Source organism: Fukomys damarensis, unplaced genomic scaffold (genome assembly GCF_012274545.1).
Source record: "Fukomys damarensis isolate Sample0158 unplaced genomic scaffold, DMR_v1.0_HiC HiC_scaffold_37, whole genome shotgun sequence".
In the NCBI taxonomy this organism is placed as follows: Eukaryota; Metazoa; Chordata; class Mammalia; order Rodentia; family Bathyergidae; genus Fukomys; species Fukomys damarensis.
The window spans coordinates 59,435,515-59,460,896 of NW_022900949.1; the positions used below are offsets into that span (position 1 = coordinate 59,435,515).

The 25,382-nt window shown below is 40.5% G+C and overlaps 1 protein-coding gene across 3 annotated transcripts in view; it reads right to left on the minus strand.

Annotated features, from left to right (window-relative positions):
- Positions 1-14,881: 14,881 nt before the first annotated feature.
- Positions 14,882-25,382, minus strand: part of LOC104861674 (IQCJ-SCHIP1 readthrough transcript protein) — a 571,872-nt gene continuing 561,371 nt past the window's right edge. For 2 of the 3 annotated variants that reach the window (XM_033759716.1, XM_033759715.1), the window contains exon 7: positions 14,884-15,148. In XM_033759716.1, the coding sequence (XP_033615607.1) occupies positions 15,097-15,148 (52 nt within the window). In that variant the 3' untranslated portion in view covers positions 14,884-15,096. Of the gene's footprint in view, positions 15,149-25,382 lie in introns of all 3 variants that reach the window. The other variant, XM_033759717.1, reaches the window with a different exon arrangement.

Below are 25,382 nucleotides of genomic sequence, written 5' to 3' on the forward strand. Positions count from 1 at the left end.
AGTTGAGTTTTCAGCACTAAGACACTAGAGGAATTTTTATTTATCCTGTGAATGTCATCTATCTATCTATCATCTATCTATCTATCTATGTTATTTTTTCTTTTGTCCCCCTAGGTAGGCTCACCTTGCCCATCAAGGCGCCCCTGCAGAATCAAGTAAAGCTGTGTATGCTGAGTAATGTCTGGTCTAGTAACACTGGGCCCTTGCTCTCCCTCTAATAGCATCACCCCTTATAGGACAGCATTCACAGAAGGCCAACAATCAAAACCGCTAGGGGCTGGGGATTTAGCTCAGTGGTGCTGCCACCTGCCTTGCAAGCACAAGGACCTGAGTTCAATCCCCAGTACCAAAAAAACTGCTGAGACACTGAAAAGCTGAACAAAAGAGACCTGCTTATCATAAGACTTAAATTCTAGACTTCCAATAGGGCAGCATGAGCAAGTCAGCAAATCATCGTCCCGGAAAACAAGGATAAAACTACATAACATCGTGAACAGCAAGCATTTCATGTCTCTAGTAGTTGACCAAAGGCAAACAGCAAATTGAGAAGCACTTTTTTTCACGAAAAATTGCTATACTTGGGCATTTGAAACCATTCCCATTTCTGTCCATGCTTAGTGCAAAAGTTGTAATGGGGCGTGGCAGGCTGAAAAAAATCCGCCGTAGAAAACTCACTACAGCTGTAGCAGAAGGTGAAAAATCCATCCCAGCCCTGATGGTAGATGAGGACATGTTGCAAAGAATAGGGAAGGCTATACCTGAGACTGCAGTCTTTCTTGGTGAAAAAGACAGAATGGAGGACAAGTGAGAAATTTAATAAGAAGATGGTGGAAATGAGACAGCTACAGAGGGCCTTGATAAGTTCTCACACCTCAGGTTTCCATCTGAGTGAGTACAGAGAGAGCTCAAAGTAGGTTCAAGGTATTCACACATCCCTGAATAACAGAGACTGTGACTTTTCAGGGGAGTTACAGGAGTTGGATTAACCAGTAATGGACCTGTGAGGATCTTATTAGGTTGATGAGAACATTGTTCAGGATCACAGACCTCATGTCAAAGCTGTGATGTGAATGCATGTAGTTGATTCTCTAGCAGATACTGCAAAGATTTGGAATGACAAGCACTCATTTATAATTGGTAGGGGTGTACATTGCAAAGCTTCTGTGAAAAAGAAGTTGGCAACATCTATTAAATGATAAATGCATATATTCTTTGACCAAGGAATTTTACCTCTAGGATATCTATAATACAGCAGAAATGGATATTAATAACTAAAATGGACTATAATGCAGCCATTAAACAGGAGGTATATCTGAATTTACTGATAGAGAATGCTTTTTTATTTTCTTTTTGGTACCAGGGATCGAACTCGGGACCTTTCACTTGCAAAGGCAGGTGGCAGAACAGCTGAGCTAAATCCTGGGACCTAGAATGCTTTCGGAGGTATATTAAACATTTATAAAAGCTGTTCCCCACAGTTGCATGTGTTGTTTGAAGAGAAATGCAGACTTGCCCAAGAAGAGTAGCAGGGCTGGAATTCCTATTCAGGAGTCTAAACTCATGGGCTTCCTCCTGCGTTTTGTCATATTTCATAAATATTCCTGCTGCCAAAACCACTGAAGAGCTCAGAGGACTGCAAAAAAGCAACTGGGTTTTCTTTCTGAAAGACCACAAAGAACAATGTGAAGGACAGATTGGAGGAGACTTAAGGAAAGGCTGAGACTGTGGACAGGAAGCTTTGCTATCGGACCTGGCGAGAACTAATGACTCCACTAAGGCATTCGTCCTAAGCCTACTGAGGAGAAGAAAGGCATGGAATCTATTCAAAAGCAGCCAGGGGGCCGGGGATTTGGCTCTGCCACCCACCTCGAAAGCACAAGGGCCTGAGTTCAATCCCTGGTACAAAAAAAAGAAAAAAAAAGTTAAAACTAAAAGCAGCTATGAATGAATGAATGGAGGTGAATGAATTTGAAGTGCTCCGAGAGGAGTCAAGCATAACCCCTGGGCTTCAGATCTGGACACCTGCATAGATAGTCGGGCTATTTCTGAAGAGGAGGAAGCAGGAAAAGGAGCAACGATTGTAGGAGTAGAGATAAAATATCTTTGGAATTTTCAGAGACTTCTAGAAGCCAGTGGGAAATCCAGGCTTAGGACTAGGGTTGCTCAGCCATGGAGACAAACATCTGGAGACATTAGTAGAAAATGAAGGAGAGCTGGGAAATGACCTCTTCTTTTGGGTTCCTTTGGCTTCTATCCCTGAGTGGTTTCCAGGGTTTCTTATTCGAAGGCCCTGAGCAACTTCTCACGGCATGCCACCTCAACCAAATGCCACAGGAATGAAAAGGGAACCACCGGGGGCAGACTCAGAAACCAAAACAAATCCTCCTCACAGAGGCTCTTTCTGTGTGCACTCACATGATTTCCATTTGTGTGAGTGTAATTGAAAAGCTGTGTTTCTTTTTGTTGTTTTTTTTTTTTTAACGAGGAACCTCCTTATCTGACCACAGGGACTTCCCTCTGTAGGAGCAGCAGCCTCCTCAAGGACTAACCCCAGAGACCTCAGAGCAGAAGCAACCACATTTCCTCTTGAACCGTTAATGTATCTGCCAAAAGAATCTTCCTGACGATCACCTGGCTAATGCATTATGGGAAATTTGGCCTCTTGGTCCTATTAAAGAGATCAAATTCACCGTGAAACTGTGGAAGACTCCTATTCATTAAACATTATATTCATGCTATCTGAGCTGAAAACAGGAAACAACACATTGAGTTGTTAGGATGTGTTTCCTATGAATTCTGAGGAATTCATGAAACAGTAAGAGATAGAAATATTTTCTTATTTCTCTTTTTATGCAAACACTAAGGCTTGTTGAGAGATTATGTGAGTCTGGGACAGGGACTTTTTCTCCACAGCGGCTATCAAACTAGGTACATCAAGGTAGAATTGATGCCAAATTTATTTGGTTTGAAGATATCTAGATATGTCCACTGATCACAAATATGGCATCAGTCCCTGGTAGATTTGTGACCTTGGCAAATCATGTTATCTTTCCAGGCTTCACTTTGCTTCAAGAAAAGAGAAAGAGGATCATGTGGTCATTAAGTTCCTTTCACTAAAGATCTAAAAATGCTGATATTTTATGAACGGCTTTAGAGCAATCCTCATTTAAAGGAGAATTGCAACAGACACGTTACAGAGAAGAACACAAGCTTACTGACTGGCAAGTTCATTCAGTTAATTAGGCAACTGTATATGGGGAACCTACTGTGTGCGTCACACTCTCTTTGGTGCCCAGGAAATAGGACCAATCATATTACCCTACTCTTGCAGGCTGCTGGGGGACAAGACAGTTTCCAGGGGCAATCGTGGCCTGAGCTTTCTGCTTCTGACTGGTCATGTGCTAGTTGCTCAATGTAAAATTTACTGCCTATCTCCTCAGTTAGGGTGGAGGACAGAAATTTTGATTCTTTTTCACTGCTGTGTCTCCAGTATTTGGAAGAGTGCCCATGACATGGATGGTGATGTGTACATTGCACAGTGATGGGCATGAATGGAAGGATATATTTGAAGGTCATGGAAGAATAAGCTAGAACAATGATCTTTTGAATGTTTATCCCCAAAGAGTTTATATTTATAGGCTTTCCAAGGGGTGTGTGGGCATGGATGGCCTAAGAGAGTTAATCTTCAGATCCTCAACTTCCATATGAACCATTTCCTAAAGCTGATCTGCCTGGCAGGGCACTGAGAAACTTGTCTTTCTGGCACCTTTCCATCTTTCCCATTACAGTTGACCTTCTCTCACTTAATAAATAAAGATTTTTCTCTCTAGTCTTACTGAGAAGCTTCTTCCAGGTGGTGGGAGAACCTGGGAAGAAAACTTTGGAGGTAGTCACACTGCTTTGACAAAGTAAATGGCTCTACTGATTGTCTAACACAATCATGTAAGTCAGGTGGTTTCTAATTATTGGTTGTCAATAAAATTCATCTGGACCCTAGTGGTGTTGTCAGCCGAGAGATCACTGAAAATAGTTTCTGATGCTAGATCACAAGGTGAATTTTAGCATAAAATCAAAAGGTAATTTAAGGAACTGAGTGCTACTGCTCTAACCAGCCTTCTTCCTTTCCTGCCTACTTATTTATAAATCAATTTTCTTAAGGTTAATGTCACAAAAATGCAAACAACTGGAATAAAATTGACAGAGGATTCTTTCTCATTCTATCAATAAGTCATTTTCATTGACGGATACATGAGTGAACAGGAAAAAATTCTCTCAAAAATATGTTTCTTTTTATTCTATAATTTACTCATAAAAATAGATGTATTTATGTTATTTTAATCCACTGATTAATGATAATTCTAGTAGTTATTCTAGTAATTATTCTCAAGAGAGAATAATTTTATTCTTAAAACATTATGTTCACAGGATACTTTAAAGATTTTAAATTGATTTTTAAGTACACATTTTTGTGCAAAGAAGTGTGACAGAGCGATAAAAATTTCTAAAAATGAAAATTACATTAGGATTAAATTCTGATGGGGAAGTAGAATAGAAATAAGTATAAGTTAAAGAATAAAGAAATTATAAAAAATTTCTAACAAATAAAAGTTGTTCACTTATAGATATGTATACATACATATATATCCATTCACATACATAGTATACATTAGTCAGGTCAAATTGCTCTTGTATTTACATTTAGAAGACAGATACCATTGGATATTCAGATATATTAAAATTTTTATATTAAGAAAGTCCTGGAAAAACTATCTGAATTTTTAGCATATGATAGAAAATTTAAGGCCAATTTAAAAATCTGTGAGGACTATATAGTGTTAAACATTTTTGGAGTGCTTTGTAAGAAGCAAAATTTGGAGGCTGCTGGACTAATACTGCAAGTATGTTGTTCTAACTCTGACTCCATAATTACTATTAAGCCTTGGGAAATGCCCCTTTTATCCCCTCTGTATCCATTTTCCTTTCTACAAAATGAAAATCACACCAGATTGCTTTTCCTTATTCTTAGGAAAATTCTGAGATAATGAAATATTGTGGAAAGGCATAAATTATTTCCTGGGGGAAATTGAACACCTCTGGGAAGTTTCCGTAACTTTTTTCATGTTAACAGGATACTGATTAGTTCCTCGAATAGTATAAATGAAAGATGTTCTTATTACTATCTCTACTGTGGCTTCCCATTTTTTCCAACTTCAGCCATTGGAATTTAATGAAATGTCCAATATCATATGGTTAGTTTCTGCATCACTGCACCAAAGGATCTAACTCTTTTAGTGCCAAGTCCAAAGTTCTACCAGGAGGTTCAGTAAGAGAAACATAGATTACATAACTAGACAGCCAACAACCTAAATTCCCTCCCCAAATGGCTGTAGGGGCACATGTGTGTTAGTGCAGAGAATACCGACCAAAGTTCTAAGCATTGTCACTGTTGCACCTTTTTGGGTAGCTGGTGATAATCAGCTCTCACCATATGAGTCCCTTTTGCTTGCTAGATCTCCTCCCACTGGTCTTGTATTTAATTCCTTTCCCCATTAAAAATGCTCATTATTTCATAAACTGTAAAGCATGTTAGATTCTGATAGCCAGCAGGCTTACTATGCTTCAGAATTGACTTTTGCCTTAGAGACCTCATGAGAAGATTGGATCTCAAATGAGGACTTGACATCTGACATTCTGAAAAAACATAAAATTTAAATTGTATGATATCTAAGAACTTGTGGAGAAATAGGTGGTAAGGAGATTGGGTGATGAGAAGCCAGGAGTAGGATTTATCTATAAGAAGATATTGAAAGTTCGTTCATTTACCCATTCAATCATGTTTATTTAACTACTAATTGCCATTTTCCTGGACTGGAAATAAAGAGACAAAGACAAACGACCCTTCCTGCTCTCAGGCAGCTTGCTTTCTGGTTGTACAAAGGTGTAAATAATGGTAACATTATACAATTAGTGAAAGAGGAGCATCTTAGATATAAATAGAGGAGAATAAACAGCAAAGTCTATGAAGGCAGCAAAGGAAGACGTCCCAGAGGAGATGGCATCTGAACTCGAGGTAGGGAAGGGTGTTTCGGGAATAAAGAATGTCATAAACAATGGCCTGAAGGCCAGGGATAACTTGGGATCAACAAGGAGGCTGCTCCAAGTCTAAAAGGGAGAGTAACTATAGGAAGGTTGGACAGGAAGGAAAGAAACATATAGCAGGCCTTCAATATGATGGGAAGAGTTTATTTTTATCTTTTGGGTCACACCCAGGCTTTTAGGAAACTGAGCAAAGCCCTGACAAGCTAATGTTTGTGGAAACATTAACATAATCACATTGGAACCTATGTGGAGGATGGACTGGTGATTGGACAGGGCCGTGAGATTTCAGAGAGGAGTATCGTCAGGACACTTCCGGTTCTAGCAGGAGCTCTGTTTAAACTAGGATTTAAAAAACGGGGTATATTGACTGTTTCAGCACAAATGTTGAGGGGAGGAACTGGCTTCAGAGCAAATCCAAGAACTCATAGATATCCCCAGGGTCCTCTGCTTTCCCCGCTCTCGCAACTCTGTTTTCTTTGGCTTCTGGTACAAATTCTCTCTTCACGTAGTGGACAAGGTGGCCGATCAGCTCTTATTTTCTCAGTTGAGCAATCTCAGTGCATATACCAATTCCAGAGACTCTTCTGATTGGCCCTTACTGGGTCAGGTGTAGATTAATGACCAATTATTAAGGAGGGTGGAGGAGTAGTGTTCTAAAGAACCTGCTTATTTCACTACTTTGGTAGAGGAGGCAGCGTGCCACCTCTGACAGTCCCAGTGGAATAACAAAGAGCTGTGAAAGAGGTCCCCAAAGAAACAACAAAAACAAGAACATGCACTGGGACTATAAGTACTGTAAATACTACCAACCACAAGAGCAGAATTTGATTGTAATATGATACTGGAAATATGACAGAAAAAAGATGTCTGGGGAGTTGTAATTCATATCAAGACTTAGCTTTTATTCACCAGATTTCTGCATTTGGCATCTTCCTGGATGCTGCCCTAGAAGAACGTTGCAAATGTTGGTAGCCAGTCATGGATAGCTAGTATATAGAGATAAATATATAAATAAAAATTTTAAATGTAATTATTCTAACTTTTTTGGTTCTGCAAAATAATTTGAGGCAACTTAGAGAGTCAGTACAGGAAACTGAGTTACATTAAACAGGCCTGTTACCCAATTGTCATAGGTCGACTTCAAACTTTCTTGCTTCCTGAAAACCAATGTAAAGAGGGCAATATTATAAAAAAAATTACAGTGAACATCAGATAAACTAGAGTATTACTGGTACTGACATCTGAAAGGACAGACTTCCAAGACTCATAAAATTGTCATTATATAATGTAGTAAATATCAGTCTGCTGATAAACTTAAATTTGTGGATCTCTTTCTTAAAATGACTTTCAGTGGTGACCAATGTCATCTAGCTAAAACATTGGTTAATAAAAGTTGGAGAACCCATTGAGTGCAAACAGCACATGTTTTTGGATGGTTTGCATGGCTAGCCTGGAAACTGAAGTCAAAGGAATTCCCAAGGAAAGTGGTTTTGTCTTGAACCCGGAAGTCTGAGGGCAAACTTTGAATTGGGAATGACCATAAGTGCTTATCTGAAAAAATTGAAGCAGCTCTAGATTTGGTTTTCATTTACTAGTGTGATGTGAAAGTAATATTGGTTGCCAATTAATTGGTTACTACATATATCCATGCAAGCATTGCAGGGCCATTTGTATGTGAACATCCTACTTTTTTTTGAAATTCAACATTCTGATGAGGATCAGTGAGAACGTCTGGCTCCATCTTATGTGTCCCAGGCTCCTGAGATGTGGAGTCAAGGCAATGACAATGTTTTACAGGAGCCGTTAACTGCCTCAGACACTAACCAACTCTTAGACAATACTGTAGCCCTCAATTCTTGACAATGAGTACAATTTAGGAAGTGAAACACATATGTGTATTTTTTAAAAAGGAAGTGGGCATTTTGACTTTTTATTTTACTAGATTAGGGAAAGCATTCCTAGTACAATATTGGTACACCAGTTATGCAAATCAGGGGACTGAGCTGATGATAAAAAAACAAGAGAGAGAAAATAAGACGTAAATACAATTTAAATTCAAAACCAAGATGATTTACCAAGGATCTTTTCATATAAGGGGCAAATGATACCAAACTGCAAGTATGACCAAAAAGGATACTATTCAAAATCTTCATGTTTTATTTGCTATTGTTGGCTTTACTCTTTCCCTACAAGTTGTAAGTTTGTATTTCTTAGGAGATTTTTGCTTCAGTGTTTGGGAGGAGGTAGCCCCCAAGGTCAGTTTGGAAGTAGGGGAAACTCAGAATAGGCTGTTTATGTTTTGTTTTGCTTTTTGCAGTGCTAGGGATCGAGTCTAAGACATCACATAGTCTAGGCAAGCGTTCTATTACTGAAAAGAGGTTTCTGTTTATGTACTGCCTACAAAACGCATTAAATTACAATTATTCAGCCCCTTTAAGGCTGCCTTTGATTCATCTTTAGGCCTCAGCATTCCTGGGGCTGGGGCCTGTTGTGCATTTCATGATCACTATATGATTGAAGACCATCTTCTTGGCAAGATTGGTGTAAGAAGGCTGGCAACTCCCTGGCTCTAATTCTCGTGGAGGAACTTCTCAGCAGGTGATTGCTTAGCCAATGGGCGGCGGGCACCAATGTGTACTTGGAGCAGGCAGTCTTGGCAAGGCCTGCACTTCAAGCTTCCCAGGTCTGTGAGCTCGGTCTAGGTCCCTCGGCCTTCTACGGAGCAGCTCTTCCCTTCCCGTCAGTCCTCATCTTCCCCCAGGTTTCCTCTCCCGCTCTTTGCCAAGTGCAGGCAGTTGAAGCTGCTGTCTCCCCAAAGACCGGAACTCTTACTAGAAGTGTGGAAAGAAGTTTGGGAACTCCAGAAAGGCCTGCCCCACTGTTTCACTCCCGCTCTTGATTTAGCCAGAATTGCAGGAAGATGGATTTATTACTCCTGTACAAATATCCCCATACCTAACTGTTCTTCGAGAGACATTCAGTACTTCCTTTAAAGATTACTTAGCCTTAAAAAGTTTCCTGGTGATCTGTTCTTCATCTAATTTGCATCTGAGATGGTGACACATTTCAAAATCAGCCTTCTTGATGGCAGGGACAACTGTCCTTTAGTTCATTGGAAAGAGGAAATGCTGCTTTATGACAAATAGGAAAGCCCTTTCTCACCTTGCCTGTAAGTGTCCTCACTGTTTCCCCTGGAAGTCTCATAGTTGCATACTTGTAAGGTGAAGGATGGGTTTCTGACTCTTTCAAATGCTGTTTCTAACTTAAGAACTAACAGACATATGAAAGGAAGTCATTTTATGAAGCAGAAAATTAAATAACCCACTTCCAACCTTGTCTATTCCTTACCAGGACATATACCGCTATTTTCTGAAAAGCCAACAAGCAAATAAGGTATCGATTGAATATAAACTGAAAAAAGAATCTTATAAATAAGAAAGTTTAAATCCCTAGTCTACAGGGTGAAAATAAAATCACTTTTCCTGTAAGTATCACTTTTATATCTTGTGCTTTTAGACTGTGATGCAGGAAAGTGGATTTAATAGTTTTCAAAACGCAGGTTGCATTACAACCAAGGCTGTGCACTATTCTAGAACAAAGAAATATATGAACAGAAGTATGCTACAGGAAAGAATTTATTACAACCAGTTATTCTTTGTGAGCTGCTTTCTACTGAAATTACTTTTAGGTTCTCACTCAGAAATTAAGACACTCATTTTGCACAGCCAGACCATTAATTCAAAAATTAATATAATATTAATTTATGCCAATAATTGACTATAAACTTCAATTAAAATATCCTGAAAAACTCATTATCCATCAATATATCTCATAATGAATGTGTCATATCTTATTTAGAAAAAATAAATGAACACCAGTATAAAAGGTAATTGCATTTTGTAAGCATCAGAATTCAGCTGAGGTTGCAATAATCAAAATGTGGCCTCAAGGACTGTTGAAATCCAAAAGGTTTTCCAGATGAATCTCAAAAAGGGCTCCTGTAGTTACCTGACAAATATTTGGGCTTCTGGTGTCATCCTAAAATCCATATCCTTATTTATAGTAAAATCTCAGTTTGACCTCATTTCTGTGCCAGTGGCTAAAAATAGAAGGGATTTAAACTAAATTAATGAGGTCCATGAACTGAGAAAGGGTGAGTCATTGATCTAGAGAAGATTTTCTAGAGGAAAGAGTGCGGCGTGTTGATCAAGAACACAGGGTTTATTGTCAGAAACCTTGGTTTATGTTCGGGCTTTTTCTTAAGGGACCATGGCTGCCTTTCTAGGGACTTGCATTCATTAATATAATGCTAGCTCTTGGAAAAATGGATTCAACAAAGTATAATGGCTCAAAAACTATCACAGTTTCTTTCTCACTCTTGTAACAGTCTGAAGTGAATCTTCCGGTAGCTCTCATCACGCAGTGACTCAGGTACTCTGATGCCTTCCATCCTGTGACTGCCAAGAGAAAGACCATGGATGGAGGGCAGGCCTTCAAAGCCTTGGTTGGAGTTCTGACACATCACAACACTGACGTTTCATTGGTGGCAGTCAGTCCTTTGGTCACATGAGATGCAAGTGTGGTGGAGACTGGGAATGTTTTTGTCTGTTTAGCCACTTCCCAAGGACAATTCTATAACCATGAATGTGGTGGAGAGGCATAAATTTTAGTAGATGGCTAGGTGTTATCTGTGTATTATCTTCAGTCATCAAATGAGCACAGTTAGGTTCTTTACAGGGAACTGTGGTTACAAAGGCAGTCACAAAAGCACGGCTTCTATCCTCAAACAGAAAATAGATAAAACCCCTCGTGCAGGAGGCAGAGGCATCCTTGGTGCCTGTGTGTGTGTCACAGAAAGACACAGAGAGACAGAGACGGAGATGGGGAGAAGAATGCGTTTAATGAAGACATTGTCACTGAAGCTGAATGTTTGCCTATGGAAATGAGTTGCATGTTTGCTAGGCATTGAGGTTTTGATCCAATTTGGGTCAAACTTCTTGGTTTTTCTTGCTCTTTCATACTGTAATTAGCTCTCTGTAGTCTGAGATATTGAAACATATTACTAAGCAATGGCTAAAGCAAAATGAGGCAATAGCAGAATAAAATGCACAGATATATGTTAAATATAAGCATCATTATTGCATCACCATTTTTAAAGGCAGAATCTGGAAAGATCTTTAATGTTGATATTTAAAGGGAATGGCTGGATAAAATATGCTCCACCAATACTTGAGATTACTACATAGCTGCTAAAAAAAAGAGTAACTTAGGTCTGTATATTCTCATCAGAGGAATATCCACAAGGCACTGTTTGATGTGATCCAGCATTTGTAAAAATGTTGAAATACAAAACCTATGCATATTTATTTATTTGTATAAGCATACAGAAAGGTGTGTAAAATATAGTTTATGTTTTAATGTTGATATTTAAAGGAAGGGGGCACTTGAAGAATTAAGTGTCTATTAATTTTTTACTTTAAGCATTTCTATTTTGTAAATTAATAACATGTAAGAAACAAACTATCAAGGATACAGAATGCTTTTTGAGTGTTGACTTTATATCCTGGTACTCTACTGAATCTAGTTATTAATTCTAGAAGTCTTTAGCTGGAGTTTTTTGGGTCTTCTATGTATCATGTCATCAGTGTTTCTGTACAGCAATAACAAACTCACTGAGAATGAAATTAGGGAAACAACACCTTTCCCAATAGCATCAAGCAGAAGGAAATACCTAGAAACTAACTTAACCAAGGAAGTAAAAGCCCTCTACAATAAAACTATAGTCCTCTGGAAAGTGAGATCCAAAAGGATATCAGAAAATGGAAAGATATTCCCTTTGCTTGGATAGGCAGGATGAATATAATCTAAATGACCATACTATCAAAACTGCTAGATGGATTTAATGCAATCCCAATCAAAATACCAATAGCATTCCTCACAAAAACTGGAAAAAACAATCAAAAAATTCAGACCAGAAAAGACCTATATTAGCAAAAGCATTTCTGGACAGCAAGGGAAAGGCAGGAGGTATCACAATCCCTAATTTCAGGTTATACTACCAACAGTGATCAAAATAGCATGGTACTGGCAAAACAAGAACAAACCAACCAACCAAAAACAGACTTGTGGATCAATGGAACAGAAGCAAGATGCAGAAACAACTCCAGGAACACTTAGCTGCTTTATCTTTGAAGGGTGGAACACTTTCCCTGTAGGAAGATAGCCTCCTTAATAAATGGTTTTGGGAAAACTGGCTTCCAGATGCTGAAGACTGAACATAGACCCCTATCTTTTACCATGCACTAAAATAAAATCAAAATGAATCAAAGATCTGAATATTAAAACTGAAACAATCTAATGGAAGATAGAATAGGTAAAACTCTTGAAGGTAAAGGTGTAGGCAAAAACTTTGTGAACAAATCCCTAGTTGCACAGGAAATATCACAAAGAATCAACAAGTGGGATCCCTCTGCAGAAGGCTATGTGCTACCTTCTCTTGCTTGTTGTGCACATGTGTTCTTCCACACAACTTTTCTTAATTTGCTCTCCCTAAAAGTTCCACATTAATAGGAATGTATTTTGTAATTAGAAAGAGTAAGATGCTGAAAAACGTGGTTTTTAAAAAACTGAAAAGAAGAGCCCATGGCAGTGCTCCTTTAGATTAGTACCACTTGTGGGCCTTTAGAAGGTGCCAAGGCCATGTCTTTGCCAACTGCATCAATATCCGCAGCTTCGGACTCAGCATCAGTGGTGTCTGAGGCTCCTAGGTCCTTTTGCCCTGCAGATAAAGATGAGAACCAGGGACTCCGGCCAGAATCCTCGCCCCACAGCTGTCCATGTAGCCTTAGAGCTGCGCCCACCTTGGGAGATTCCTGATGGCTGGTGTCCTGCCATGGTCTGTGTGGTGTGGCAAGGGTCTGAAGTTTGAGTGGGGTGAGAGAGGATGCAGAAAAGAGAATTAAAGTGGGACCGGTTGGGGCCCCCCTGCCTGCTGAGCCGAGTACATGGGCAGCCTGCAGGTCATTTAATTTAAGGCACGGCAGGGGGAGTACCAACAAGACGGGGCAGGGTGTCCTTGGTAATTGTTCTAACATGTTCTGTGACTAGCTGACTGATAAGGGTGTGGGAACAGGGACAGGCAAGCTTGCTGCTCCTGGGACCTTGTCAACTCGGACTGCAGTACACAGGTACAAGGAACATGTCCCTGCACCCTGGGCTGTCTGTTTTGGCAGGGTAAATCGGGGCACAAAGGGAGGAAAGCCACGAAGTGCAGGACGCGGCAAGCTGCCTCTTGATCGCGGCCCATCCTGAGCCCGCTCCCGACAGTGCAGGACTTTGGGGCCCCGGTAGTGACCTTTGGGCCAAGAAGATTTAGGGCCCTACTCTTTATCTCAATGGTCAGCCTGTATGTTTATAGGATGCAATTTTTTTCTATTCTGAATGGAAATAACTTGGCTGAAGTCCATAAAAAGCGATTAGTACGGAGCATAATGGTGCATACATGTAACCCCAGCTATCTGAACCCTGAGGTAGAAGGATGGCAAATTTGAGCCCAGCCTGGGCAACCCAGTTTTAAAAGGAAATTAGAAGAGGGCTGAAGATGTAGCCTAGTGGCAGAGCACTTGCCTAGTGTATGTGAGGTCCTGAGTTCAACACCCAGTGACACACACTCACACAGTGACTGGTGTTACAGTTTACGATCATCCATTTTGCTAAACAGGACACTGTCTGTGAAAACTGGTAACTTCTTTAATCACTCAACATGCTTACCTGAGCACTTCTGAGAAGGGAGCACAGAGATCTCTAAAGTCCCATGTTCAGATTCCTTCACATGTCTCACAGTGGAACCAAGTGGTTTGGGAGAGGTTCTGGAACGGTGAATGGTTCATCTGTTCTCTAGTTTATGGTCCACTAATCCTTGCATGAACATTAGCTAATGAGGTCTATTTTCTGAAATGCTACTTATTGGAACCACCCTGTAAGCTGCTTTAGACTTTGAATTTTTTGAGACCAATGTAACTGGTTAAAATTTGTAAAAATAGTAACAACTGGCCTTGGGAAAGGAGTGAATGCAAGCGCCATCTGTTCATGCAGTGCATTTGGTAGATGGAGTTTTGGCAATACTAGGCTGTTATGAGACCAGAAGCTATTCAAGGGGAAAGCGCTAACATTCCAGACTCATAACTTAAGCCGTAGCAAAAATGCTCACTCTGAAGTTACTGCTCTGTGTCCTGCTCCCCCTCCCCTCCCTCCACACTTTTCTCACAGTCTCCCTGGCAATCTGCTGTCAGGTTTGTCCTCTGGGAAAGTGTATTTTTTTCATCAATAAAAGCTTCTTGGTAGGGAATTTACTTGTGAAGTAGTGAGAAACAAGGAAAGAGTTTCCGCTAGTGAACAAAAAGACATATCATATGAAACAAAGTTTTAATTTTTATTTTACATATTTATACATAAAACTTTCAAGGAACCCTCTGAATCCAACAGAATGTTAATAGCACATCAAAAAATGAACTTCAGGTAATCAACATTCACAAAATGTTGAAAACTGATTAAAATATACATATTACGGAGAGCTACGACTTCACTACGAGGCAGGCATGTATTTTTTGACTTGATAGCACCGTCATTTACAGTTCTTCTTTAAAACTACAGTGAAGAATGAAAGTAGTCAATGGTAGAATACTGCTCCAACTTAAAATCTCTAAACAAATAAAAATAAAGTTAAAGCTACCCTCTTTGATTAACCATGATTTGTGATGGTGTAAGTACTGTACATTTTTTTGTAACAATATTTTATTAAAATGCCTGATATTAAGTGGCATGAGTAAAAAATTAAAATAAATTAAGAAGCAAAGGCCAATCACTGGACATTAAGCTTCAGACATCATCAATGACTAACACTGATATTTGTTTCTGTGCCACCTTTTAGCAACAGCATTTTTACAACCACAGAAGCAAAATAAATTCTAGCTTGTCCTCTGGTTGGATGGCTTCTTTTCACTTTGCAGGCATTTTCTCTGCCATGTGCTTCTGCTGACTTTCAGCATGTCTGTAAAGTTAATAAAAACAGTTACTTAGTCTAAAAAGAACAATCCAAACTGTTTAGCAATCAACAGCTACCACATACTCCAAATTAAGGTTCAGAGTTATTCAGAGTGGAATACATGACAATCAAGGAAGAGCATCTTATTCAAACTGACTTGGCCTCTTCCAATTTTATATTCTACTTATGACTCCTTTCATGGATTAACTCTAGACCTACAGACATTATTGGGTTTCCTTAGAGAAGAAAGGTGCTGTGTTTGGAAATGAAAAGTGGTAAGTGTCTGGGATACTTTTATTAATAAATACTTAAAATGTGCATTCTTCATGCACAACATGGCTTCCGCTGCTGGGGATTTGGTGTCAAGCAAGACAATGAGGTCTTTGTTCTTGCTGGGAATGTGCTCCAGTGAAGAGAGACAAGAAAGGAGCAAACAGCATGTAAAGAAATAGAAGACAGAAAGGAAACATTAAACAAAAAGTCAAAATGAAGAGTCATGATGAGTCACTGAGTGAAACTTTATGTAAACACATGCATGCAGACACAGATGCAGGTATTAATGAAAGCTGCGACAGAAATCTGCAGCCAATAATCTAATTTTCTCTTACAAAAGCTAATGTCTAACAAGTGCCAGGCCTTTATACTGTAAAGATTTACCATGCTGGCATCAGATTTTTCCCTCAGTTAACCCTAAGGGCACAAAAATAATAGTGAGGGCAGGCCTCACAGAGGGTAGGTGAGTCTTCTTATTTATCAAGCTCTATGACGACCTGTGAGGCCAAGCCAGGAGCTGGACTATGGAGGCAGAGGGGACAAATGGCCAAGCTGTTCATATGACTTGAATGAGCATTTCCCAGAGAATGGCAGCATCTGAAGGCTGCAAAAGATAGTGGTTTTAGGAAATGATAAATTTTGCAAGAGAAAAACAAGGTTTTTCAAGGTTGTGGTTTCCAGCTGTAAGCAAGGGTTTGGGGGCAGTTTATGTATGTGTTAGACTTGGGTAGTCAGTGACGTCAAGTTTAACTCATTGGTTTTATGCAGAATGTCCCATATCTATGGTGCAGACAAACCACAGATACTTTCAGAAATAGGGAAGTGAGAAGAGTATCGTTGCCTCATTCAACAGCCCACAAATAAATGGTGATACTCTTGTAACAATAAGGGAACTCAGGGGAAAGACACCATCATCACGGCATTCCTGAAAAAGAACATTCCTTATAGCTGACCATCCCACAGTTCTGTTTATGTGTATAAAAGAGCTGTGATCATTCTCTTAAAATTAGCTCATGGCGTCTCTTAAACAAATTCAACTCAAGAAGTACTTTGATGCCCAGTGAGCTAAGATCCCACTTTAGCTAATTTAACTGCAGTTCTTACAGAAGTTGCTTTATTCTATACACCTGTGTGCATGTTACATGCCGAAGCGTACACTGAGGGGTTTTCTGAGGACAGAAAAGCAGACAGGAGACAGCTCAGAAAATACTGAAAGATGGATGCTCTTCTGAGAAATACATACAAAGGTGTAGTGGATTAACTAATGGTCACCTTGTAACACCCAGCTGAACTGAATCAGTACGGTCTGGGTGTGGAGGACCCACCTGAGGATTGCTGACACTAGCCATAATAAGAGAACTGGAGGGGAAGATCTTGGCCTGTTGATTTTCTAGGCGAAGCTTGCTGTGGAGTTTTCCTGATGCAAGCTAGGCTGTCCTCATGGGAAGAGGAGCTCAGGGCCTCACTGTCAGTGGGAATGGCTGCTGTTTTCATCAGGGGAGCTCTGATCTTTACTGTGATCATCACTTCCTGGCTCCAGCTTGGTGGCACAGATCCTTCATCTCACCAACATAGGTTTTCTGGTTTGTACCACTGGCCTTTGGGCCTTCCAGGTGCAGATCCTCAATACGGACGAGCATGAGGCATTCTTGTGGGCTCCAGGCCGCTGGCTGGACTTGAGAAGGACATTGCCTTGGACTCTAAGCCTTTAGTTAGACTTGTGTGGGACATTTCTGGGATCGAGGCCCTCAGCTGGACTCTTCGGACTTCTAGTGTGTGGTTCATCTCTCTTGTAACTCCTTTGCATTTGAATTTTTTTGTTATTATCATAAAATAATCCTATAAACAAGGCATGGCAAAGGGCTAAAGTCTAAAAGATTTTCATTGACAAATTATATTAAAGTATTTTTAAAGATTAGTTTCACCCCCGCCCCACTAAGACTTTTTTTTTATCAACAGTCATTACTAAGGCCCTGTGCTAGGCTCTGGGGATCTGGCTCTGGATGAAAATGGAGTTGCCTTCTGCTAAAAGGAAGAGTTTTATGGACAGGTGCGGAAGGGCTACAGACAAATGGAACAGAAGGGATGGGAGCACATGAAGAGTCTTGGTGATCGGAAACCAGATCATACGACAGGGAGTAACATGGTCTGATGCCCACCGCGTGGCTGCTCATGTGCTGGAATCAAAGCAGCCAGGAATGACTTGGGGCCAATTCCCAGGGGCCTGTCCTGGGTCAGTACTATTGCCCTGACTTAGGCAGAGGTGACAACTCATCACAAAAGGAGAATGACTGGCAAAAAGTCAAGCCTTAGGGGCAGGGAGGGCATTTTCAAAGAGGCACTATCTAAACTAGTAGTTCTCAAATTTTGCTATGCTATGAATCCCTTGGGAGCTTAAGAAAATCCTGATGCTCAGGCCACCCCAAATAATAATAAAGTCAGAATCTCAGAGAGACCCAATTATCAGTAGTTTGTAAAGCTCCCCTGCTGGTTCTGTAGTGAGAATCACAGGTATGAACTGACAACTAGAATGGTAGGCGTTGGACTGGTGAAGGAAATAGATGAAGAAAAATTTCCCTTTGTCCCTTTAGCCACACAATCACCCATCTGAGATCTTGCTGCAGGATGTTGGGCCTGTTGTCTTAAGCTGTTCTCTGAGAGCAAAGTTAGGTTTGTGCAGCTGGGAACAGGTGCATGGCCTTCTCCCCACAAGTGGGTGGCTGTGAAGGACACTGTGTGCTCCCTCTATTGCAGGACTGCTCTAATTTAAAGGGCTCTACCAATACCTCTTAACTGGTAACTCTTCCTTTTTACCCACACTCCTACCTGCACGGCTTCCGTGATCACATCACGTGAAAAGTCTAAAAACACAGAGCGTAAATCTAAGTTTCAGCCTCATGCTCTGCAAGATGGGGAGAAGCCTCGCTATGTCTCCTTATCAAGGAATAACAACACTGTCGAGAGGCAGAGGAGAGGTCTCTGCTGTCACAGATAATCACAGACTTTGTGCAAGAGCTCAGAGGTTTTTCAGAAAACGTAGATACTGGCTGTGTGTTTCACCACTAATTTCCCATAATTTAATACTTTTTTTTATAATCTCAATACTTTTATGCAAATTCTTAGACTAACAAAAAGGGTCTGTTTTACAGTTGTTGGTGTAGTGCCCAAATACATCTTTAGGTGGCAATAACATTTGAGAGTTACTATGATATTTTAGATGCAAGTAAGTATGCTCAGAGTATGAAAACTCCTACTGTTTTTAAGTGAGGGACAAGGCAATATAATACTTAAAGCACAGAATACAGCAGCCCATATCTGTTAAAAAAAGATCTCATACAATTTTGCAGCATTTATTTTGCTACCAAAACATTACATTAAAGGTTTCATCATCATAAAATTATTTTATCCCGGATTACACATTGAGATGAAGTCCCATGGTATGAGCTGAGAGCAATTATCACTACCTATGTTTTTACTCTTCTCTGGGATGGTTCTGGATCATGTGGTTAATTCCTTATGATATTATGACAAAGTAGTGTGTTCTTTCTTAGGAGCCTTTGGGTCTCTGAATAACATTTCTGAGATTAATAGCAACTGTTGTCTCCTGGCTTAAGATTTCATATAGACTGTCTCAGAAAAGCACCACAGTGAATTTGAAACCACAGCGGTCTTTACAGTATTTAAGGTACTTTGTATACAGATTTAGGGTCATATATACGGCATATCCGCTATACATAATGTATGGCCTGCCTTTCTACTGGGAAGATACTAGAAATGGAAGACCTTGACCAGCATTAGCCTAGCTCAGTGGTAGCACACTTCTGGCACATGCACCACAGCAGGCATCCAGGGCCCTTGCCGCTGGCACGTGAGCCAAGAGTGTGTGTTGTTTTTTCTAAACTGAAACCTCAGTATTCAGGTTTAACTGAAGGATTTGTTAGGGAATTGATCATGTCAAAGTATGCTGTGACGCCGCCTCACAGGCTGCATTCTCCTGGTACATCTTGGCTCCTAAAATGACCTCATGCCCTTATCTCTGGTTTCCCTTCCCCACAAGGCCACAGAGGTCCAGGAAGTTGAAACCTGTGTCTGCAGGACTGGGCCCATAAAAGCAATCTGGCCTGTGAGAGGTTAAAAGTAGCTCACTCCTCATAAATAAGCAATAGCCCACCCCAAAACTGATAAAAGTGCGTGAGTGGCCTAATTGGGCAAGGGGCACCCAAAGGGGGCTCGAGACCCCTTTCATTGATGTCAGAAGTGGGATCTGGGATTGCCAGGCCCACAGGCTAAAACGCCTGAGGCCTGAAACCCAGATTCTAGGGCGCTCTGCTCAGCCCCCGTCCAACGTCCACGACCATTCTCCTCGTCGCCTTCTTTGCAGCCATCACCGACCTACTGATCTTCCGACCCACACCTTTTTGGGTAAGTTCCCCTTTCTGAGAAGTCCTCAGGGTAACGGGGGACCCCAGACTCCAGACCACCCACTAGGATCACGTCCGGGACAAGGCCGGGGCCCAGGTCGTCTGTCCCTCAGTTTTGGCAAACCGGGTTTGCCTCTGTTGAGTCCGGGACTCAACTGAACTAAGTCTGGGACTTAGTTCACATAAATTCCTATCTCGAGTAAGGGACGCCTTTGCAGGAGACCGAATTTCAGCTTTCTAGACCAGGTCTAGAAAAAGAGGAGTTTTATCAGAACTCTCGGAGACGTCTGGTCTTCTGATAACCTCCTGTCCTGGTGGTCAGGGGCTCTGGCTCCTCCATACCCGCAGACTCTCCTTTGGGGTGCTTACTCAGGAATTTGGAGGGTCTTGATTTAAAACACAAACGGCTAATTCGCTTGTCTACTCAAATTTGGCCCCAATATAAATTAGACAATCAAAGCATCTGGTTGCCTAACGGCTCCTTTGAATCGGGTCTGATTAGAGACCTTTACAACTTGTGCGAGCGACAAGGAAAATGGTTGGAGATCCCATATGTCCAGGGTTTTTCCTATCTGACTAGCCAACCCTCTCTTTGTTCCACCACCAAAGTCTCTCCCATACTTCTCTTGTCTCAAGGTCGCCCCACAACTGACCCCCCTCCTTCCAGATTCTTCAACCCAACCAGATCCAGAAGATGACCCTCCTCCTTACCGGGTGACAAGAAGACCTCTCACTCCTCCCCCCACCCCCTCTGACTCCTCCCCACCCCTTGAATCTCCCACCTCTCTCATTTCTTCTGAACCACCCACTGCCCCACCCCATGCGCCAACTCCACCCCTTACTCGTTCCAGATCACATATGGGTCACACGATGGCGCCCTTGCGCGAGGTAGCCGGAGCGGAAGGAATTGTCCGCGTTCATACTCCTTTTCCTATGTCTGAACTAGCTCTCATTCAGGCCAAGCTTGGTTCTTTTACAGACGATCCAACTACCTTTATAAAACAATTTCAACTTTTGACTCAGTCTTATCAACTAACTTACCATGATCTTTTTTTAGTTTTAACCAATGCCTTAACTCCTGAGGAAAATAGAAGAGTGCTGGATCAGGCTCATACACATGCAGACCAAGAACATTTAACCAACAATCACCACCCGGCAGGTGCTGCTGCAGTCCCTGATCAGAACCCAGAATGGGACTACAACACAGAGGTGGGAATTGCAGCTCGAAACAGGTACCAAAATTGTCTCCTTCATGGGCTCCGCGGAGCTGCCATGAAGGCCATTAATTATGAAAAGCTTAATGAAATTATACAAGAACGAAAATCCACCCACCTTTTTACAAAGGCTAACTGATGGCCTCCGTCAACATACCAAACTAGACCCTGAGTCTGTGGATGGTCAGAGATTAATTATGATACATTTCTTCTCTCAGAGCTACCCCGACATTAGACTTAAACTAAAAAAAGCTTGATCGGGGGCCCTGACCCCTCAGGCAGAGGTCCTGGCCACAGCATTCAAGGCCTACCATGGCCGAGATGACCTCAAAATTACAAAGAAATATCAATTATTAGCACAAGCTCTTAATTCGACCAGTCCAGGACCTACGCCACAGGAAAGAAAACTCCTACAAAAGGGCTCCCAACCATCAGGCCCCTATTACAGGTGTAATCAGGAAGGCCACTGGGCAAAGGACTATCCTAATCCCAGAGTGCCAACTAAGCCCTGTCCCAAATGCCACCAGAGGGGACATTGGGGCACAGACTGTCCCTTGGTGTCCACCCGCCATCAGACCATCAGCCCCACAGCTCCCCAACATGTGGACCTGATAGGTCTAGCGACAACGGAGGGACAATGAAGATGCCCTGACACATCTGGCCCAACGCGGATCACTGCCCAGGAGCCCAGGGTAATCTTGACTGTGGCAGGTAGGACCATTTCTTTCTTACTGGATACTGGTGCCAGCTTCTCTGCACTATGAGAATACTGGAGGCCTACCTCCCTTTCTCAGCCTTCTATTGTTGGGGTAGAAGGACAACTATAGTGCCCTTGCCAGACTCCCTTACTGTCATGCACAATTGGCGACTTTTCATTCCTTCATTCATTCCTAGTCCTCCCATCCTGTCCCGTCCCCTTATTGGGTCGTGACATTTTATCTCAAATTGGAACATCCATTCATTTTTTATGGTCAAGCCCTTCCAGCACTCCGACAACTTCCCTCTGCCTGGTACTATCTCAAGCCCTCCAATCCTCATCTTCCCAATCCAATTGGCCAATTAGGCCCCTCTCTTGTTAATCCTCAAGTGTGGGATATTCACTCTCCCTCAGTAGCCAAATGTCCCCGTCAGAATTCTCCTTAAAAATCCCTCACAATTCCCTAACTTGACACAATATCCCCTCCCCTGCTCTAACTTAGAGGAACTAACTCCCATAATACATTATCTCTTACAAAAGAGACTTCTGAAACATGCCAACTCTCCCTTTAACACTCCCATTTGAACAACAACAAAAAAAAACACTACAAGCCAGAAAAACTACAATTATATTTTACCAGACATCAAAAGATTTTTACAAAAAAAAATCAAATTAGAAATTTTAACTATTTGTTAAATATATCCTTGTTTCAATTTGAATTAAGTTTAATTGGTGTGCTTTAAACATTTCTTGCATATTGCAAATTCTTGAATTGTGATTATAAGATTAACTTGCTCTTTTCTGTACTTTGTTGATAAAAACTCAAGGTTAATACTGTTCTATTGACAGCCAGTCAAATTTTAAGATACAACAATCTAAAAACAGAAAAAGGATACTTTAAGCTGAAATTTGTTATAGAAGATTTATAATAAGTGAGACGGCAGAAAAAAAATATTAAAAAAAAACTATGGGTAAGAGATATACTTTTGATATAAAAGGATTTTGTATGCATGTCTTGTTAGAAAGATATAAAGAAAGATATACAAGACCAGAAGGCTTAACTATGTAGAAAAGGTATGTGAAAATGATTTAACAAGAAAATATATATGTTTGCTTGTTGGTTTCAAGTTTGTTACAGAAGGTTTACTTTTATAATAACAGCTTTCATTCCTTTTGATTCTAATTCTATGAGATCTGTTAATTGACCTGCAAAGGTTTTGACTAGTCATAACTAAAAGATTTTATAATTCAATTGGCCAAAACCATCTGGGTACACTCGAGTTTAAACTGTCTTATATGTTTGTCTGTCTAAATGTTATCTGGTTTTATAGGTCAAATAAAAATTTAAAAATAATTAAATATACACTTTTAAATTTGGGTACACTCCTGTTGATAAATAAAGAAGCAGCTGCTTAGAAAATTTATTCTGATCTTTATTCACTAATGGGAGCCCAGATAATTTTTATACCATTATAGAAAGATATGCATTGTTAAATATGTTATTATAACATGTTTATGATGGTTATCTTCAAAATATAAGTTTCTGTATAAAGAAATTCATGTTGTTTATGACAATAACCTTTTGATCCAGGTATTCTCTCTTCTCTTCTGCTCCACCTACCTATGGTTACAGGTATATTTATAGGCCCATGCACTTTCCTTAGATGGTACTGTATCAAAAGGCAATAACTTAAATATGTTTCTTTTTTTTGTTTTTGTCTATATATATATATATATTTTAAAGATGAATACATTTAACATTGGCTATTCTATACTATGATACACATCTAAGTTTGTTACCAAGATGTCATCATGGTTGTCATACTAAAATATTATCATTATGTGTGACACCTGATTACAAGTTTTTCTGTTAATATTCTACAAAAAATTAACTACTTAAACAACCATGATTGATAAAATAATAGCCCTCTAACTGTATTTTAAATTCCAGGATACTTGCTAGCTAGATAATTATGATGATTAAGCTCCTACTATACTACTGATGTCACTGATCTTCTCTTCTGGGTGTTCAACCACCAAAACACAGAGACCAACACTAAGAGGTAACTGGGCTAAGGAGATCACTAATATTTTGGCTCTAGCCCTCCAAGGTCATCAAAGATCCAAGGCTTGAAGGAACCTTTTTTTTACAACATCCTACATCTTTGCTAAGTCACCCAACCTCCTGAACAGGGAGATTGCTGGATACCAGAGGACAAATGTAATGTGTGCTAAAGGAGGGTCACCAAAAAATTCTTCCATGCTTTTGCTAAAAGCACCATGGTCAAACAAGACCGGGACCCATCCTAACAGCTGACACTGGGAGCTGAGAGGCTCTATTACATGGTTCCAAAATAATGCCTAAAGAGACTTAACTGACCTTGGCAGATAGATAACAAGAAGTTCACACTGATTAACACAGGTCTCACTCTAATATGGTCTTAAACACCCATCAGAAAAGAATAACCAAAAGAGACAATCAATAAACAGACACTAGTGACAGACTTTTGAGGCTCATTCTCCTCCCAAATATTTCTCTTGATTAAGACACCCATTCCCTATAAAGGTTATAAATGTGTTAATATGGGTCTGTACTTTTTCTAGAGGGCCTGAGGCCTTCCTTATAAAAACAGAGGGCTTCAGAAGTATACAAGATTTTATTAAAAATTCCAAGGTTTGGTCTGCCTCTCTCCATAGACAATGACAATGGGCCAGCATTTATAACAGGTTATATAAGATCTAGCTAAACTGTTATACTGCTTATTGACCTCAGAGTTCTTGTAAGGTTAAAAAATGATAAATTATACCCTTAAGGTAAATATTGTCAAATAACACCAGGTTATGAGTTGATCGGCTCCCTTTGACCTTCTTTTAAATAAAAGATACCCCAAGTCATACTGGGTTCTCCCCATATGAGATCTTGTTTGGAAGGCCACCCTATACCTTAAAAGACTTTATATATGAAAAGAGCCATATATAAGACACTTATGGTTACTCCCACAGCTGTCAAGTTAACTAAAGTTCAGCTACCACCACTCTAAAATAAAACAGGTCTATCCAGAAAACTTCATAGACTTTGACTCCAGGAGGCAATGCACTCAAAACCCTGCTCTAAATTTAAGTATTGCCCAGGATCCTTCACCATCATCCAGTCCTGAGTCAGATAAGCCAACCTAACTGTTTACCCTCTCATCCTCTCACAGGGTATTGTGACCCATTTCACACTACAACAGCCATTGATATTCTATTAGTACTTCTGGGACTTGTCCTTGGGATAAGATTGGCCACAATATCTCCTCCCAATTATAATTTTACTTCCAGGTGTTTAGTCTCATTGACCTATTACCTCATAATCTCATTCTTTGCCATTCTTAATTGCTGGAAACAATAATGGTTCCTCTCCTGCTCCTGTTTTCTCTCCCAAACCTTACCCAAGCCAATAAGCCCCTCGTATATACCTTGATTCACTCCCAGCCTAACTCAGCCCTCCTTCAGACCTAGGTATGATCTCCTAAAATCACATTCCAGGCCACCTTATGCCAGTTTTTTGACCAAATCATCAAATTCCTGCTGCTCTTCACACTGGCCCACAGCTGATTTCTGCTGCCCTTTCCATATCTACCTATACAGTTGCC